The sequence below is a fragment of the Rhinolophus ferrumequinum genome, chromosome 25 (assembly GCF_004115265.2).
Source record: "Rhinolophus ferrumequinum isolate MPI-CBG mRhiFer1 chromosome 25, mRhiFer1_v1.p, whole genome shotgun sequence".
Taxonomy (NCBI): domain Eukaryota; kingdom Metazoa; phylum Chordata; class Mammalia; order Chiroptera; family Rhinolophidae; genus Rhinolophus; species Rhinolophus ferrumequinum.
This window is the reverse complement of record NC_046308.1, coordinates 17542654-17563145: the sequence shown is the minus strand read 5'-3', so window position 1 is coordinate 17563145 and position 20492 is coordinate 17542654. Positions and strand designations below refer to the sequence as shown.

Below are 20492 nucleotides of genomic sequence, written 5' to 3'. Positions count from 1 at the left end.
CCTTCTCTGTACCTCAACTGTGTGAGGGATTGATACTATAGAGAATTTGGCCAAGAAATAAAGGCAGCAGGCTGTGTTTGTGTTTCTTAATTGGCTTACATATTCTTCCCTGAACTTTTTTCTTTTTTAATAATTGCTTGTAGTTGGATGAAAAACAAAAAAGCAGATTGAGACTGACTATACATTTAAGAGCTGGGGAAGATAGTGTAGAGAACTGGTTCTTTTTTTGTCCTATCACTTACAGGTTTTTAAACTAAATTTTATAGGCCACTGTTACTTTATAAATTACTAGTATTACCGTAATTGATTTGAACAGCCTGCTAGAGTCACTAGAAAGTGAGAAACAAAATTAATTGTTGAAGTCACTTGTGTGCACTCTGTTCTTGGAGCCCAACTTTGGTGTATAGGCATACTTGTATTAAATTTAGCTTACTCTTTAATTAGAACCATGCTTCATCTTGCTGTTTTTATAAAATGGTGGGATAATTCTGAAGAGTCAGTGTTCTACTGGAAACACCCAAGGTTTTCATTTAGCACAAGGTGTCTAACGATTTGGAGTTTCAGAGCGAAGCTCTCAGCAGCCCATAATGAGGACTTTGGAATGTTCCCTCTGGAAGGTTTCTTAGGGCTAATCAGTAGTTCTCAGCCAGAGGAAACTCAGCCTGAGTGGGTGGGCAAGGGGTTTTTTTGTTAAGCCCAGGAATAGCATGGAATAAAGTGCAAAATTATAGGACGTTTCAGACAAGCCATTGGATGTCAAGATCTTGTGCTTACTACCTGTAGCCCTGGGCCAACCCCAAGGAGCTAACTAAGTTCACTTACTCCTGCTTTGCTTGTCTCAGTGGAGGATGAAAACCTCTGACAGAGCCCAGCCTTTCTTTTACTGACAGAGAAGCGAGGCCCAGAGAAGTGAGGGATCCTTCCCACCTAACATAGGCAGTTACTTGGCATAATGGGAACTGTTTGGCAGGTGTACCTCATAAATCTTAAGTGCCGTATTCTACATTTACCGAAATTTTGTTTCATGTGAAGGTTTTCAGTGACACTGGATTAGAGAGTATGTTGACACTCACTGGCTCATTGCTTATTGAAAATGATGTCTGAAAGATCAGTTTTGTCATTATTTCAGTAAGGCTGTGGGCATTCAGAAGCTAACTATTCCAAATGCTGGAGCCCAGTTTACGTGCCTGGGGCCTGCTGGTCAGGGAAGGGGAGGGACAGTTGCAAATTGGTGATTTTTACCCAGGGCCACAGCAACCACTACAGAAGGGTGTCCTTTCTGATAGATTATTGGCACCAAGAGTAGTGGTTTTATCATTACTTTTATACATAATTTCACTCCTCTGCCAGCCACTTTTGTGTCCTCTGACAACACCTACTATAGCACAGATTAGGTTTAAATGGCACCCACTTAACACTTGCTGAATTAAACTTATTCATAAAGTTTGGGTGTGGGGGGAGGGGGTGTATCTGTGTGTATACATACACATGCGTGCTAAGTTTTTACATGGGTACTCTGTTTTATGGCAGGGAAGTCATGGAAAACTAGAGCTCAGCTAGCCAAGTTCTTCTGTTGACATAGAACTCACCTGCAAAAAGACGGTTTGCTGTATATAATATTTTTATTTAAATGCTTGTGGTGTTACATCATTGATTTAACCCATGTACCAGGTCATTATTCAGAAGAAGAACTGTTATTGCAGAAGAGATTTTCTGAGAAAAGTTGATCAGTCATTCAGGACTCCACAGAACATTGAGTTAGTTCTATTCATAATACCAAAATAGAATTTTTCATATATCTTATCCTTAGAATTCACTTGAAACTGGAACATTATTGAGAGTTTGGGGGGGAAAGTGTGGTCTGGTGCTATGATTCCATAAATGAAGAATAATCTTGAGGTTTTAGAATACGACTTAGACATCCATCATTTTTTGAATTTATATGTATGTGGCTGAATGGAAAGAATATTTGCTCACACACAACGAACTTATTGAAAGTGGGATGTGTGAATGAGTTGAAGCTGACAAGAGGTGACAGTGGCACATAGTGTGACTGATGCCGGCATTGTAATGTCTGGAGCGGCGTGTGAAGCTGAGAACAATGGTAAAGAAGGGGAGAACCCTTGTAAAAGGCTGCTTTATCTCTTCACTCAGTAATTTAGTTTTTATAAAAAGGGTCCTATTGTGTTGCTTATGACTTTTCTACTCTTTGAGAAACTTTATTTAAATTTTTTTCTTGTTTTTGTGGCAAATTCCAAGTGGTAAATACAACTCTATGAAAGAATAAGGGAGAAAGAACTAATAGGTATTAAGCCCTAGAGTTCCACCAAGGTCGGAGCATACACTGCCTTATTTATTTAGTCCTCACGACAGTCCTGAGACAGAGCTTCCATCTTGTAAGTACACAGCATTATAGAGTGGCCCTTTCCTTAGACCGCGCGTGCCGTCCGCCTCTGCTGTCTGTGATTCTCTGCTAAGTCCCTGCCTTCTGGGCTAGACTGTGCTCCAGAGGCAACACTGTGTCTGCTTTTGCTCACTGCTAGGCTCTCCTGGTCCGCTCACGACTGTGTCGGTCTCTCGTCCACACCACCTTGGAGGAACCATGTGCTACAAACTCCTGGTTTACCCCCTACTCACCCCTTCCTCCCAAATAAACTTGCCAGTATTTTGAACTTCCTGCGGTAGAAGCCTGCGCTAAATTTCACAGAAATGGCCAGTAACATGAAAGAATAAAACAGTGAACACCTCCACCTATATGCAACAGTTGTTACCACTGCAGTATTTGTTCTCCTTTCTCCTTTCCCTCCGTCCCTTTCTCCCGCTCTCCACACAAATGCATATTTAAAATTTTTTTGGTTGAACCTAAAAATTCAGTGTATTTCTATACTCTGAACCTACGGCGACATAATCTGAGGATCCAAATTCTTACTGCTTTTTGTTTTCCTTCTAAAAGTAAAATACAGGCGTTATTTTTATTTATTTATTTATTTATTTATTTATTTATTTATTTATTTATTTATTTATTTTGTCTCTTTAGTCTCTTTTAATCCAGATGGTCCCCCTACCTCTCTCCCTTGTTTTTCTTTAAAAAAGTATTTTCCCTTTTTTACCGTAACAACTCTCAATTTGATTCCCTGACTGCATCGTTTAAACTGTGAGGTGTGGTCATCTGTGGGTATTGAAGTCCGGATGTTTGAGACTTGCCTTCAAAGGCTTCCTGTCGATCATGTTTGCTGCTGCATCCCTTATTACGTCCCCCTTCTATTGAACGTAACTCAGTTGACGCACAGGGCCACTCCACCTGCTGGTGTTTGAGGACGTGCAGACAACTGACTTCCTCATTGGCTTTTATTCTGTCTCCCCACGTCCACTGCAGGAGTGTGGTAATGGCTTTATGAGAAACCTTACGTGTTAAAGGCTCACTATTGATAGGATGTGAATAGAATTTGGTATTTAATATGAAATCTGAACAGTATAATTTGATACAGAGCAATGTACCTATTAAGCTGTAGCGTCAGGAAGTAACTTCATCTGTGGAAGGGTTTGAAGCCCCGGAATACTGCTGCTTTTTGCTAAAATGATACTGAATTTCCAAATACCTGAATTAAACACATAGGAGATTGTAATATTCTTCATGTATGCCTGTGATGTCATTACTCAACAGTCAGTTTTATTCAAAACATAAATGTTGAAGTCACGATTTCTCCTTTTCAATGTTCCTCATGTAGAAAGAGCTGGGAAACAACCCTGACTGTCCTCAGATGTGTGCCTATAAGCTGGTGACCATCAAGTTCAAGTGGTGGGGACTGCAAAGCAAAGTAGAAAACTTCATTCAGAAGGTAAAGCTTGTTCAAAAGACAGTGACTTAAATGTAGGTTAATGTTTAAGGGAGCTATTAATGGAATATTTTCCCTGTTTTTTTTCATTATGAGGTTAAAAGTTATTGTCGCGGTGTAAATCCTCTGACCTTTTGCTCCCTAGAAATGGCAAAGACAGATGTCAGCATAGTTTTTAAGGGACTTTCTTTAGGGAAGAGCATAACAATATTTTGTTCAAAGTGCTTTCCTCATGGTTTGCCCCACTCTTCTGTAGAGAGCCCTTTTCACATCCAGTATGTCTGCAAAGGGGGCCTGGCATCCGGCATTGGCTGGAGAGAGAGGCCAGGCCTCCCCTGCTAAGGGACTCCTCCATCCCAGCTTGCGGAGTCCCCTCACCCGCTCCACACAGATCCCTCCTGGTGTACACCTTGTGTACTTTGCACTTTCTTGTGCCATGTCTGTTTTAGGGGCCTCGCTGATAATAGTTACACTCTGAACCTAGGGTGACGTAATCTGAGGATCCAAATTCTAATTACTTCCTTTTTATGTCTTCTTTATTAAAGTGAAAGTAACAGGGGCAATTGATCTAGAAAGAGGGGAGGATTGCAATTGTATAAAAACACATGGTTGTAAACATGTAAGGAATATGGCAAGTTTCTTTGGTATTTCCTCTCCTGTAGGGTTAATATTTATTCCATTATCATTATAAAGAAACCCTTGTTGTATCTGAACCCACAACTAGTTGCGGCTGAGTTTCACCATAACTTTTCTACTTTTAAACTGGAACTGCTCTAACATTTTTTTTGTTTAAGATCTTAAAGTGCTGGAGACTGATTATTCTTGGGCCTGCTTACAGTTGGCCCACAGTAGGCACTCTGTAAATACTGGCTTCCTTCCTTCCTCTTGAATCATAATAATAGATTAACAATCCAGTTCTGATAAATAGAAGTCACACATGTAATTGATGAAATCTCTTTTGTTCATGGAAAAAAAAGTAAAAGTTGAAGATTGTCCAGAGTACTAAAGTACTCCCTGTTCAGTGCGCTTTTCTCTCTTCTTGGGAAAGTTTAGTAAAACTTAAATAATCCAGCAATTGAAATCACTAATTACATATATGGTTTTATATATGTGTTTGTATGTAGGCAGTAACATTAACGTAGAAAAATTAATGGAGCGTATGTAATAATTCTTAATATTAGGTTGGTGCAAAAGTAATTGTGGTTTAAAAGGTTAAAAATAATCGCAAAAACCGCAATTACTTTTGCACCAACCTAATAAAACATACTTATTCCAAAGAACCCAGGACTCCCTTTCAGTACGTTATTGTAGTCTACCTCATAGCGTGCCTATGAATTGCAAAGAAGTTAAGAATGATAATGTATAGTTTTATAGACGAAGAAATTAAGTTGACCTGTGGTCATTCTCATTTAGAAAAAGGTAAAAATAAATCAGGTCCAGCAGGAGTTTATGTAGGGTCAGAATGTATAAACCACACTTTTTTTCAGTTTCTACTAAATCATGCTGCCTTTGCAAGGAGATACTGTTTCACAGTTCACAGGGAAATCTTTCTTTTATAAAAAGATAATAGTGTGGAATTAAGATTTCCACTAATTGATACAGTGTTCTTTTCAAACCAAGTGTATGTAGATTTCATGGGTTAATTGGGACAAAGAAAGTTAATATGTCATTAATCTTAGAGTTTTACCATCTTACACTCCTTTTCTTCTTTGTTTTAAAAGCAAGAAAAAAGGATATTTACAAACTTTCATCGCCAGCTTTTTTGTTGGATTGACAAGTGGATTGATCTGTCAATGGAAGACATTAGGCGAATGGAAGATGAAACTCAGAAAGAACTAGAAACAGTAAGACTTCCTGTCCTGTGGAAACTCTAATTTTTCCTTTCTAGTACTGTCTGTATATGTGCTCAGTAAGTATAGACTTAGAATTAAAGAGAGTATTACTCGAAGCCATTCCTTAATCTTTATATGCTTATCAAAATCGAGTTTCTCAGACACTAATATCTCTTTACATGTTCTGGATTTCTCTTGTGTTGAGCATCTTTTCATGAAAGTAGACCGCAGCTTTCTTGATTCAGAATTTGTTACCCGTAAGATGTCCAGTGGTTTTGTATTCGTTTTCATGCATTAGTTCTTTGTAACGATACCTGTTCACAGTTCATTTAGACATCCACTAGATCAGGCCAAGTTGCCTTTGGCTCATTTTGTTACCATAGTAGGTTGTTAATGTTAGCACAGGAAGTCCTAGTTCCCTCTTCTGTAGAGAAGATAAAATACATGATATTGTCACTGATTCCAGAAAAGCCGCCTCCTTTCCTGCAACTAGCAGTGAAGCCTGTTTCTTCATAAGCTTTAGGCAGAAATTCAGGTGACCCTTGGGCTGGAGGTCAGCATAGCATGTTTCAAAATTAAAGCCCTCCCCACCTGTACCCCACCACCAGTGAGCAGGCCCTTTAGTGCGTGGGCACGCTATTTCTCCCAGGGACAGATTCTTCCCCAGTTTCCTCTTGCACGTGTCTGGTTTTGCTTTTGCTCTGGGCTCCACTTCTTTTCAGTTGAAAGTAAGGCCCCACGGGGGCAATGAGCCCGAGGAATGTGCAGGATAGGCTAGTGGTTTCCATGCAGTCATCTCAAGTCCTGCCAGCAGTCCCAGTGTTGGAAGCCCTGCAGGCGAGAGTGTTTGACAAACGCCTGTGTGTGAGGCAGGAACTCCATTTAATCACAGGAGAGTGGCAGCAAATCAGGTTCTTTGGCACAGAAAGAAATCTATTTGTCTGGCACAGAGCATCGTAAAGAATCTGTGTTTAAAATTGCTTACTTTTGGTGATTACGGCAGATCTGCTTCTAATTAGCTTTATACAAACCTTCTGAGAGGACTAGGACATAGTTTCTTTATAAGGCAATAAAATGTTTTAACCTTATCTTATACATAAAGTAAACTTTAAGCGGTCTCCAACTTGTGAATGGGTTTTGTTCCAAAAGTTTTTAAGTTGATTTTTTGAAAATTGGGACATATTTTCCCATAGAGAATACAATATAAATTGGGGTTCGGTTCCTAGGCCAGCTAATGGAGGCTCTCGTTGACCTCAATTTCTCATACTACTAGTATGACTTTTGAGTTCTCGATCTTGGGAATGGGGTGATAGAATGGCAAGCATGGAAGGCTCACTCCTCCCCCACTTGTTTTTCAGCTGGCCCCAGGCAAAACATGTAAATAGGCGAGGGTGAGTCATAGGTACTTCCTATCTTTCTTTCCATGGCTCTCCCACTTCTGTCTTCCCTTATCCAGAGGCAGATCCCCTTTTGTAAGTAGCACCCCTCACCGCCACCCGGTTTGAATCCCTTTTCCCCTGCCTTGCCTGATTTCGCTCCCTTCAAGTGCTCCAGGCTCCAGAGATACCTGGTAGCTCTGTCTCCAAGCCCTTCCCAGCAGCTGATGTGAGCTGAACATTAAAAGGAAAGCAGCATGCTTACACTCATTCTCACAAAGCTCATACGGGACAGCCGTGGCATCTCCAAAAAAGGATTTACCAACACCAACAGAAAACAGAAAACGGATCTCTCTTGGTTTGATCTCTCATGAAGGAAGCTTTTTGGGTTTTGATTCTCATGTTGAAGGGCTGTCCACAGTGTGCGGAACAGTGGTCACTGTTGACAGGTGATAGGTAGAGCCCTCCCTGATTTGGGCTCTGAGCGCTGCCTACCTCTGGACCCCTTCGGCAGAACTTAGCTGAGACCTCTTCCCCCAGGGGTGGGTGCTCCTGCTTCCCTCACAAGCTCTCAGTCTCCTGATACCTGAACACAGAACAGAACAGCCCCAGTGTCGACACAATGGGAGCCCTGATGAGGAGGAGACACCTTCCCTCCCACCTGTGGCAGTGGGCCTACGGGCTCAGCTCCTTTTCTATGCTAGTCAGTCATTCGTGAGCTGGCAATTGCACTTGAAAAGAGGGTGTAAGAAAGACAAGTAGTTCCACAGAAGCCCAGTTATTAGAAGATATCATCATGATTGTACCCACATGACAAACTAATTCCCCTAAGAAGTTGGTAGGAATCTCATTGGTTCAGGGTTGAGGGTACCTGACAGTTTCTTTGTTACATATTTCAAAAACATTTTAAGGCGAATTTCAGCATTAAGTGCTAATCATCTTAACATAAAGTGCCATTTCACTTATTTTGCTCAAGGTCACTGGGGAGTGCGGTTACTCCACTGCTCAGAGTCCTAAGGGCGGGTTTGAGCAGCAGCTTCAGAATCTGGGCAGCATCATGCCTGCGGGCCAAGCCGCCCACCTGAGGTGGCTTAACATTTTCCAGTCCTCTTCACCAAGGAGGAATTTCCCCTTTTCTTAAGGTCCTGTTTCCCTGACACCTGATGATAGAACTTGATACATTGTAATTCTCTTCTTAATTCGTCAGATATTTTAAGAATTGGATTTCTTTCAAATGGGTTTTGGCCCTGGAGAGAAGGACTAGCATCTTGCTAGGTTAAGGCATGAGAGGAATGCCCCTGCCTGTAGTCCTGCAGAGGGATACTGGGTTTAGGCTGAGCAACTGAAGGAGTACTTGGGACTAACCTTTCGCATTTGTTCTCAACGGGCATTTCTGTGGGGGTAGGGGAGAAAGGTTGAGTTTTAGAAATGTGTTTATTGTATTTGTTCCTTTGCTGTCCATTCTTTTCCTTAATTTTCTCATTGAGTTTTTTTTGGTTGTAGGCTGTTACGAATGCTTCTTTCTGATACATCTCGTGTCCTTTGTGGTTTCTCATACATTGTTCTTGTGCTCGCTTGTTAATCCTTTCATTTCCCCTCTCTTCAATAAGCTTCCCATAAAGAACTCCTCTGAGGGACCCTGGTCTCAGAAGCAGCATAGGTGGCCATACCTCATAGCCTCCTGTATAGTCTAGAGACTATGAAAATATGAACCAGACCATCGGGGCATTTGCTCACATCATACTGGTGAACATTTCATTTACCCTTGGCTATCTTTGATAATTTCACATCACTAGTCTGCAGGCTTTTGTTTCCTAGATTCAGGAATAGAGACACATTTTTGGGGCTATGTAAGAAAATCCTTTTGCAAGATTTTCTTTAGATCATGATTACTAGAGGAGCCTCAGAACTTCATTCTCTACATGGATATGGTTATAAATAGGCAGCTGTCACTTCACAACTCTTCTAGTTTTTTTTTCTCCCCTTGCTTACTAACCCAATACAGAGTCTGATTTCAGCAGCTCATGATTTTATTTTACATTTAGATGCGTAAGAAGGGTTCCGTCCGAGGCACGTCGGCTGCTGATGTCTAGATGAGTCCCCTGTAGGGTCAGAGACAATATCAAACTGTGTAAGTGAAGAACTGGGTAAAAGAATGTTTAAAAACCAATACCTTTTTGGTAATGGGTAGTTAACTTGCTGAGCAGAGACTAAGTGTTAAATGCGGTTTAATTTTTAGAATTTAAGAGATACACATTTTAGAAATTGAGTTATTATTCTGCAAAAAGTTTATCTGTGGAATAGGTTGAATTTAGTAGTCCCAAACTAGTTCTTAGTGTTACCAGGTTAGAAACCAGTTGCCAAGTGCACTTACTCATCGTGTAACATTGTCCTAGGAGCAGCTGATTTTTTCATCGGTAGCCAGTTAATTGACCTATTTCTCAGTAGGACCATTTGTGATTAGTAAGGAAATATGTAAAAGCATTTTAAATCAAAAATCCTTTATCCCATACCATAAAGGCCAACCTCAATAGTTCATTTTAGTTGAATTTTTTTCTGAACACCCCAAAGTCTTCCTTCATGTTGAATCTTCAATTGTCTTTACAGTTAGCTTTAATATGTGTAAGTACACTTTGGTTTTTATTTACAATATAAAATATTTCTGTGGTCTTATTTCTCTAACACAAGTTTATTTGCTCAACTTAGAGATTTTCCTAGAGGGGATAAAAGAACCTCAAAACCTACCCCACATACTGAAACAGTGTGAGTAAACAAAAATTGACAGTACGCTGTCGTCATTTGTTACACTGAACTACGATGTTTATTGAGGAAAGGCACCAGACAGAACACTCTTCTGAGTCCACTGTGGTTCTTTGCTGCTCCCTTATTTGCTCTACCTGCTCTTTAATTATAGGACATGGGAGCCATGATGTGTTCAGTCATGAAGAGAAGTAGTTGTACCAAATAAGATTGAATTTATTTGGATTCCCCCAAAACCCCTTCTTTATATTCAGTGTTCATTTTTTAAAAACATTTAAGCTACTAAAAGTTCTTCTACGTTTTTGTGACTCCTTTGGTTTTTAATGTGTTTTCCCCATAATGAAACAAAATGTACGCCGTTAGTAAAACCAAAATCTTCAAGAAATTAACTTTTTTTAATGTAATAGTTGGAGTCCATTTTCTGCCAAAAGCTTTGATACGTTGAGGGTGTTTTTCCTGGAGAATGTGTACGACAAGCTACTATCTTAATATTTGTTGTTTTTTTCATGTCTGTATTTTAACATGCTGAACTTTTTTCACTTTCTTTACAGTTACGTAGTCAAGGTCAAGTGAGGGGAACAAGTGCAGCCAGTGATGAATGAAGACGACTCTGACCATTATCTTGGATGTTGGTGTTTCCCAGATGTGTGCTTATGATTATGTACTGACATGCACAGGTTCTCAGCCACATGTGTATATATGTTTGTGTGTGTATGTCTGTAGCTGTATATAAAACGCATGTAGAGCTACAGATCAAAATACACACACTCGTGTATATATGTACATAAAAACATACTGAAGGGATTAGTACAATTTCTCCAAAGTACTGTACCTATCTTCAGCAAGAATGCAAAAGAAAATATTTTCAATATATAGACTTGGAGCAGATTTTAATAATTAGAGTAATACCATTAATGGACAAATTGACTGCATTGTAATACTAGTTGGTATGTTTCATAAATGTCAAGTTGTGGACCAATATATATGTGCTGCGTGTGTCTGTGTGTGTGTGTGTGTGTGCGTGTGTGTGTGTATGTGTATACACACATATATATATAGCCTTTTATTACTTTTCTGTTCTTTTAAATCAGTCTCTTATAAATTTTTATTTTAGTCCCATAAACAACAGACTCCCATAGAAAAATATCTTCAAAATCTTTTGCTATTCAGTGAATCTGGAACACAAACCCTGAATGTATATATAATGATTTATTTGTGTACCATCATTATCTTACAGCCAAATTGGACAATATCTATTAGTAAGGAGTAAAGTTATAGGCCAGTTTTTACTTGTTTGCCTTGAGGGACAAAATCCTTTTAAAAAAAAATTTCTGATTTTTATTGGATTTTTTTGTATTTTTAAATTTCAGATATTTTTCTACATCCGACATAGCAAAAACGAGATGATGGTTTGTGATGTATAATAAACACTATACAATTTTCAGGTTCCTGTGAGGCAAACAGAAATTGATGAAGAAATTAATAGCATTGTAAGCTGTTTAGAAAAATTGGAAGTACGGTGCTTCCACGGAGTCTTGTTTTTGAAATGACTGTTTTCTGAAATTACAGCTTGGAGACTATGCAAATGATCTAGATTCCTCACAGCTTACACGATAGACTCTAGATAGTGATGACGTTTTGCTCTTTTCCTGCTGAAACACACATTAAGGGCGAGATGCTGACTTTGAAATAGGAAGAATCCAAGAGGCATGAGGGTTGCCCACACACGGTTAGAAGGCCCTGCTGAGGAACCAGTGCACCCCACCTGTTTGGCTGTGCTCTCAAGTAGGGTGTCATTGGGCAGACCCTGAGTAAGCATCATGAAAATGCTAGTTAGAAGCTGCTGCCGCCTTTGTTTTTTAAGGAAAGGAACAAAAATAAACTAGCTAGGTAAGATTTTCATCAGCTTTCTGTGTCCGCATCCAGTTTTTCTCCTGTCAGTCCTGGAAGCTTGAATAGAATGATATTGTTGAAGCCTTCAGGTCACAAACTGTCTTTAACCTCTCATCCCTCCTACAACACGCCAGCCCCTGTAGTCGCATCACGTTAGGAATCTGATTTGCTGACAGTTCTGCCCCCCTCCTTCTCTTTCCCACATGTCGTGTGTCCCCACCAACGTGATTGTAGTGACTCAGACAAGAATGTCTTCTGCATTGTGATACCCCGTTACCCTCAAAGCCCACATCACGTATGTCCTCTGTGCACTCAGGATCAAGACTCATGTTTACTCTGGCCACTGTTGTGAGAGAGGTTTTGTCAACACATCATCATTGTTTGCAAAGTGTTTGATGCGAGGAAGATTATTGCTAATTTTGTGGAATAAAGAGCCTCGCTCTCTCCTTTTAATGAACTTAACTCTCGCTGGCATCTGGAGCATTATTGGGAGCTTGGGCGCGCATGGAAATGAGATCCCGGCGCATGGATTTTAATGTTTTTCTAACAACTGTGGAGATTTGAGGGAATGTGTGGTGAATGTAAAATATCTAGTTTACTTGGCAGTCTCTTGTGTAAATTACAGTAAAACAAAGTAAATGAAATTTAAACAAAAAATAAATTTGATCACAAAATGCCACTTGTGTGCTTGAGTGGTGGTTTCCCTGATGCCACGTCTGCTTCAGAATACTGCAGACCGCTTCTCTGCTGTTTTTTCAAGAATTCTCTAATTTGCAGCACTACCACTCTGGGAAAAATAAAGAAAAGATGGTTTTTTGTGTTTCTTTTTATTTTTTTTTATTGCAAATTCCTGTTCTTGAAATGTGCCTATGCCACATTAAGTTGTTGCATTTGGTTTCTTAAATAGTTATCTGTCTTTAAAAGCTAAGCAGTAAACTAAAGAAGGGTTATTTATGAGTCTCTGAAGATTTTTACAAAATATTTTTAAAGGAAAAATACAGAAAACCCATAGTATTTTTAAAAGCACTCAGTAAGGACTTTGCCATTGGATTCTGATCGTTTGAAGATCATGGCTTTTTAGTTTGGGGCTTTGTTTTACCTTTCCTCTTTTAGGACTGTCATTTCCAACCTGCTGCTTTTTGACGTGTAACTACTATTTTCTCATGGTTGCAGCTTACCTTCTAGGGTTGCTCAATCATCAGAGAGGTGGCCAGCTATATGAATGTATGTAATATAGAATATGTAATTTCCGGGGTGCTCCTTTGTTTGTTTCCTGGGGCAATTTTCTCAGTGTTTTACTTCAGACATAATGTTTGCATTCACACTGGCAGCCTGGCATTCATGCATTCAGCAATCTGAGCACTTAACATGCCCAGCACTCGGGTCTCGCTGGAGGTACCAAAATGAATACAAGCAGCGCACAGTCCAGTGGGGAGACATACCTGGGAACAGGTGAATTACAGTTCCGTGTGATAGTCATTGAACAGTGAAGAGTTGGTTGAGAGAGATGTCTGACATCATTTACGTTGTACACATGAGAAAGCCAAAGTCCAGCCCAAAGGTAGCTGGCACCTGAAGAGCCCAAAGGAGCTGAAGCAGATGGGCCTGGGGTCAGACGCACCCCTCCTGGCCACTCACTGGATCCCGGACTCCTTGTCTGTCAGTGGAGGCCATAATGCCCCGCTGTAGAGTGTTCCTCTCAGTTGAGACATTGTATCCTCTACCATGTGGTACTTCCCTCTGCAGTGTGATTTCTCCCTCCTATTCCAGTCATTTCCCGAACTGCCTCCTGTTTGATACACAATCACTTTGGACCTAACACCTGGCTTTCTAAAAAGCTCACCTCTCTATCCTCTCCTCAACTTGCTAAGCTGTTATGTTTCGCAGCCCAACCTCCTTCTCAGATCTTGTCTCCAAGGAAATACGAGACGTTTATTAACAGTTGTTTTGTACATCTCTCAGCAGCTGAGCTGACAAGGGGTCAGTATGGAATTCCCTGTTCTTAGACATTTGAAGGAGAATCTTGTGACTGCTCAGCCCTTCAGACCTGATGTCACTGAATATTATGAGATGGAGTTCAATAAATGCAAATCGGTTTTCTCAAGTTACCCTCACCAGCAATTTTAAAGTTTGGGACTTCACATGGTTGGAGGGAGGGAAAGTGCTAGGGGACAGGTTAAGGATTGGCCCCGCTGAGCTTGGAACAGCTACTGCTGACAGGGAGTGCGTCCGAGGAACCCTGCAAGTGTCAGCTGGGGTTATGTTTTCTTGGAAATATTAAGTAACAGCAGGTCCCTTCAAAACCAGTTCTTCGACCTGATTGGATTAGGAAAAGTAGAAACTGCAGATGTTCTAAAGCTGCCTCTCAAAAGTTCCAAGGCCACGCTAAGCATTTAGAGCAGTGCTCAGCAGCTTGGGACACCTGACATCTTGATGTTCATCCCTTCTGAAATGCCACGTTGCAAGGCATCTTATTGTTTAAAAGAAATTCAGAACTAATCGTGTTTGCTTCCCCCAGTCCCTCAAGATCTCTTGCGTTCCCCAGACGGGGTTCCATGTAGAACCACTGCTTCATGACTTTTCTCGTGCATTTCTCTTCCATTGAGTTAAATCAAGAATTAAAATTTGTCCCTGGATGGAAAAGAAGAATGCCTCCTCCATTCTAGCCAGGGTCTTCTCGTCGTCCCCACACTGCGTCTTCTGGGTTCCCATCTCTGGAGGGTTCTGTTACACTAGGGCTACTGGTTTGGAAAACTTCAGCTCTTGTAAACCAAAGTTTCTCAATCCTGGCTGCACCTTAGAATCACATAAGGATCCTTTAAAAAAAAAAAAAGCCCACCAGCTGCCTTTCTGTGGTGTGGGTTCTCTGTCCTGTTTTCAAAGGATAGGGAAAGAGCTAAGAGAATTACCACTCTTGCTGGAAGACCATTGAGAAGACTGCCTTCTCTCCAAGTAATCAGGTTTCTATCCGTTCTTCCAAGCCAAGTGCCACTCTCCACACTGCCTGCCTTCACCTGGAGTGGTGTCTGCAGCAGTCCACACCCTTTGTTTGGCTCTTACAGACTCCATGCTGCCTTGGTTAATAGATACTGTCATCTGTTAGGTGTCATGTTTTGCATCCCAAGTTAGCTTGGGAATGCTTCTTGGGCAGAAGTCACTGTTGTACCCCAAAGCCACCTCCCCTGATGGAAACTTTGAAACGGCCTTTTGCCCACAACAGTTACCTGCCTACCTTGTGCAAGGCCCCTTTTTGAGTCGAATTAGAGGAGAGGGGAGTATAACCAAGAAATCAGTAAGACCTATTTTCTGCCCTCAGACTGAAAGCCTGACAACCAGCTGGAACAGGAGGTAGTAGTTCTGTAGCCAACAGCACAAAGTACGACGAGAGGACAGAGGAGGGAGCTCCAGGTCTGCGTTTCTTCCTGACTTTCCAGACACCTACCCAGAGCTTTGGTAGGCTCCTCAAAAGGAGTCTAAAACCGCACTCTTATTCTTTTCTCCTTCCTCCAAATGCACTATTCTACCAACAATTAATTGCATCGCTGGCTGTGCTACCCAAGCTAGAAATCCTAGTTGCTCACTGAGTCTTGAAAGTGTCCCCAAACACCTATGAAATCCTGCTCTTTGTCCTGGTCCAAGCCATGCTCTGATGAGCTGTCCTCTCATCTAGGGTAGGGGTCCACAAACTTGTTGTAAAAGGATAGACAGTAAATATTTCAGGCTTTGCAGGCCGTGTGGGCTGTCACCGCTCTGCCCTTGTAATGCAGACACAGCCATAGGTAAACATATAGGGGTGCCTATTCTGATAAAACGTAAACAGATACTGGGCCAGGTTTGGCTGCACCAGTCGTAGTTTGGCAACCCCTGGTCTAGAGCATGGACATCCTGAATCAGGCACTGCCAGAGGTGACTTCGCAGAATACCCCTGAACGTGCTGCGCCCCTGTTTGAACACCTGCTCGGCTCTCTGAGGCCCAGAAGACGAGTGCAGCTGAAACCTGATGACTAGTGGGAGCCTCATTCTGTTGTCTGTAAAGTGCAGCCAGTGGTGCTCGTCCACATGGTGGCCGTCAGAGTATCAGGCCATTGGACGGACTGAGCTGATCTCTGCTGCCCACAGCCCGGATGTTGTCCATCGAGAGGGCTGTAAGCATAAGAAGACAGTTGCTACAGTTTGCCGTCAGATTCCCAACCAACACCAACCGAAAGTTGAAGGGTACAGTGATGGGCTAACAAAAGCTGTTGCTCCAGGAAATACAATGCAGATAATGCTGGCTAGCAAAAAACTCCTCAATTGGCATATTTATTTCACTGGACATCAGTTGTCCAGAAATACCATCGGTGGCTGTTAAGCTAAACATTGTCCTCATGGAAAAGCTCGTGATGTCCTATACATTTTCCACGATTGAAATTTGGCTGTCTAGATACCATGGCAAACGTGTTGCCCCGAGCTTGGCTTTGTGGCTCCTGGTGGGGTGAGGTGAGATCAGGCCAATGCCTAGAAAATCAGCCCAGAGTTTCCCTGAGTCAGTGACACTCGACCTTGGGTTGAATCTGTTGACTCCTTGAATTCTGAGAAGCAGTAAAGCTCCGTGACGTGCCTCCGCCTCGTTGATCTCTTACATATCCTGACACCACCCGCTAATCAGTCCACAGCAGAATTGCCTTGCACTCCAGCCTGAAGGAGGTTCATGAAGTGGAACGGAGGAGTGGCTTATGGTGTTTATTAATGTATGTGCTAAACAAAAGCTTCGCCTCTGGGCATCCCATTGCATGCTGGCTCCCCGCAGCTTAGAATACTGATGGCATGTTCTGTCAGAGCCACCTCCACTTTCCCATGGCCCGGGAAGCTCTGAAACAACCGAGCCTACTGAGAGGTGCTGTGAGTGTTTCTGTCCCCATCACTCGAAAAATCATTCCCCAGGAGGCACTGTGTGGGATGAGAGACTTCCCCACCCCGGGATGCTGGACGGAGGCTCAGAACCAGGCCCAGAACGGCCACTCATAGAGTCACACAGGCCGTTCGTTCATTTAGAGCAGAAGTCAGCAAACTCTTTCTGTAAAGGGCCATAGAGTAAATGTTTTGGACTTTGTGGGCTGTACAGTCAGTGTTGCAACGACCCAGTTCTGCCTTTGTAGCATGAAAGTAGCCATTGACGTTATGTGAACAAATGGTCGTGTTCCCATAAAACTTTATTTACACAAACAGGTACCATAGTGAGCTGGATTTGGCCCACGGGGCCGTAGTTTGCCAATCTCTAAATTCTTTCTCCCAAAAAACAGCCAACACGTAATAGCACTATGTGTCTGTCAGGCACTGTTCTAAGCACAACACATAAATAAATGGCCTCTTACCTCCACAACCACCCGATGAAGTAGATAATGTCATCAGATAAGGAAACTGAGGCCCAGCGAAGTATAATTTTGCTAGGTCATGTTACCAAACGTGGGGGAGCCAGGGTTACTAGTCCTGCAGACTCGTGTATAACCGCTGTTCATCCCGCCTCCCTGTCTTTCAGAACCACAAAGTTGCATGCCTGTGGCTCTTACTAAGTAAGGGTCCATGCGAGGTGCGGCCATAATGATAAAACTCTGTTGAGGACGCCCTGTATGTTCTTAAACACCACTTGCGAGCAAACTTCCATGACTGACTCTTCCCACAGCTCAGAGCCAAGAAAACATGTCTTCCTAGACAGTGTTGAGTTTCCCCTCAGCCTCGGTGTCAGGAAGCACCCATGTGTGTTTCCTCCCCCACCGAGGCAGGGCTCGTGGCATAATGCCTTCACCCCTCCCGACCCCTCATACTTGAGTTTTGTGGTGGCGCTGTGAAATTCGAGGGTGTAATGCTTCCCCTGTATCCGACCCTCCCATGTATGTCACCTCAGGGGACTTGGGGTGGGGGGAAGATTTAGTGATAATTCTGAAATGTGTGGGGAAACAAACAGTGTCGGCTACATCGAGGTGAGAAATCAAAAGGACCGTGAACATCTGGAGGGGAGCGACTGCAGTTGTGGCGGGATTGTGGGTAGCTTCCTCCCCCACCCCGCCCCCCAGAGCTGTCTTCAGTGTCTCCCTGTACGAGAGAATCTTACTTCAAACTATTTTCATAACGCACAAGGCCTCGAGAACACTTCCCCCACACACGAATGCCCAGCAGTACCTCCTATCACTGGGGATAAGATTTTTCCTTTCAGCATCTGGTGGACCATGAGCTCACTCTTCTTCCTAGGCGTGTGCCAGAAAGCCGTCTGGGGTGGGGGGTGGGGGTGGGATTTCAGGAATTCTCCCGGCCCCTTCCAACCCGACAGGCTCAGATTTTCCACTTGTGCTATTGAGGTCAGCGCCTGCATTCCGGCTGGCGAGCTCCCCGCACATGCAAGCGCCAGGCCTCAAGCAGGGCCTTCTCCCACTTGCCCTGGAATTCACCCGTCCGCCTTGCTGGTCCTCTGCATCCTCAGGCTGTCTGTGTGCTGCACAGGAGCCTGGGGTGCGGTGGGGGTGGGGGTGGGAAGCTCCATCGGGGACTCGGGATGGCCTGCCTGGCCCAGCCCTGGCTCTGGACGGCCGGGATGAGATGGCTGCCCCTGTGTTTGCCCAAGCCTTTGTGTGTGGAGGGAAGGGTGGTCTGGGCAGGCGAGGAACAGTGCGATTACTGTTGCCTGCAAAGAGCTTCGTTCCCTTCCTTGTCAGTCTACCCAGAGAATGTGGAGCTTGGCAACCATGATCGCTGCCATTGGTTTTTACTAATGGTCGCTGCCGCTGTCTCTGAGAGGCCACGCTGAACATGGGGGCTTTTGGCATCCAACGCCTGCCTGCATTCCAAGCCTGCCACGTCCACTTACTGAGCAATGGCCAGCTAGTAAGCCTCGGCCCCTCTGAGCCTCTGTGTCTTGCCTGTGGAGAATGGGTAATTACACCAACACGGAATGTGGCCGTGGGACAAGAAATGTATAAGTAATGCATGAAAATCTCCAGCACTGGATTTGCCCCTGGTTGTCCTACTAATCAGCTAGGGGGACCAGCCATCCCAGTTCACCCAGGATGGAGGGGTTTTCTAGGAGGCTGGACTTTGGATGTTAAAACCAGGACAGTCCTGGGCACACTGAGACACGTTGGCCACCCTATTTTTAGCCCCAAATGTCAGCATTCTTTAAGCCAGCCGCTTTAATTTAAAAACAAATTAAAAGGCTGAACTGACACTGTATAGGAAACAGGCGACCTTGTTTTATAGCCTGAGGTGTCCCAAACCAACTGCCTCCTCCACCCCCAGCCCTATTGGCACAGAAGGTTTTGGGGAGGGTTGGGCAGGTTGTGTGGATGCCCGTTTCTGAGGAGGTACTGGCCAGGAGGGCCTGGCAGGACGACTCCAAGGGGAGAAAGCGAATCCCGCCTCTACCCAAGCCTCCTCTGCTCTAGCGCACAGTTCCACCCTGACGTTGTCCGGGAAGCTGGGAGTCAGCACACCTCCCTATGTTTGAGGAAGCAGATGCACCTAGGTCAAGAAGCTGCCCTCAGCTGAAAAGAGGCAGAGCTTCCCTCAGCCAAAGGCCTTTCTCCCAAAGGAAGGTGCCTCAGGCCATTCCATCTTTGCTTTCAGGACAGAGACAAACCTTGCTGTTCCCGAGAGGCCCTGTGCATTGGCTGGGCTACCCTCTCCATCCTAACTCTTCACCTCCCTGCTGCAGCCACACTCACCTTGTTCCAGATTCTCTGAGACCAAAGTCTATAGTGTCCTCTAGGCCCGGAGCCCTTTTCCCTCCCCTGTTCGACCTTCTACCTCAGCCCAGGGACCACTTCCTCGAAGACACCTCCCTCTCCCCTGACCTCCCGACTGGCGAGCATCCTCCCTGGGCGCTGTCATAAGGGCAGCTGCCAGGAATGCTAGTGCCACTGGACACTGCAGGCTCAGGGCCTGCCCAAGGCCTGCCACAGAGTAGTCCAGTCTCCACAGATCTGTTTTGAATGAATGGAGCAGAGAAACGTAAGCCATCTCCTCCCACACCTTCCCAATAAAGCATCCAGGGAGTCTCCCTTATGCACTCCCTGCTAACCGTTCCCCGGACCCTGCCTGCAGGACAGCCGAGCCTTCACTCCTGGTAAGAGACACGCCGCTTCGATCCCCTCCCATCCTTCGCAAGGAGATATTTCTGTTTTATGACTAACTCTGCTCTTCATTTCTCTCGCGTTATCTTAATGAATTAACTGGGTCCCCATCGTTCCCCTGGCCCCCCGCAGTTTATGAGCTGTACAGCCATATCTGCGATCTTAGTCAACCCCACACAGTTGTTGTGCTGGTTCCTATTACAGTAATTGGCATAAACTTTATTCTTTTGCAGAGAGATTTTTTGGCCCGCTGAGACTGCATAACCATCTGCCATAAATTGAGACTAGTACGGCTTATTTTGGTGAATGCAAAATTGGATCCCATTCTTTACTCCGTGGCTTGATTCAACTTCCAGATGGTTAATCCACATGAAGTAATAGGAAAGCACCACAGCTCTGCTTAGCTGAAGATGGAGACGTAATATTTATTTGCTGATGTGGAGGCCTCCAAACGCTGCCCCGTCGGGGTGTCAATATATAACGCAGCAGCACAAAAATGTCAGCTTGTTCTGCGGGAGCGACAGCGTTCCTCCGAGTTGCCATGGGGGACCCCGGGATGTCATTTTTTTTTTTTTTTTTTGTCTGCCCTTGACCTAATCTCAAGAGATTCTGTTCTCTCCTGGGCTGTTTCTTATCAGCCACGTCTGCCCGTGTAGCCGGCTTCACATCTGCTTTGACTTTAGTGCCTGTGAC

General features: G+C 43.7%; 1 protein-coding gene across 2 annotated transcripts in view; it reads left to right on the top strand.

Annotated features, from left to right (window-relative positions):
• PITPNB (phosphatidylinositol transfer protein beta) overlaps positions 1-12386 on the top strand; it is a 63635-nt gene extending 51249 nt beyond the window's left edge. Inside the window, exons 9-12 of one of the 2 annotated variants that reach the window (XM_033097896.1) lie at positions 3729-3839; positions 5558-5680; positions 9090-9175; positions 10356-12386. In XM_033097896.1, coding sequence (XP_032953787.1) covers positions 3729-3839; positions 5558-5680; positions 9090-9137 — 282 coding nt within the window. In that variant the 3' untranslated portion in view covers positions 9138-9175; positions 10356-12386. The remainder of the gene's footprint in view (positions 1-3728; positions 3840-5557; positions 5681-9089; positions 9176-10355) is intronic. The other variant, XM_033097895.1, reaches the window with a different exon arrangement.
• The last annotated feature ends 8106 nt before the right edge of the window (positions 12387-20492 follow it).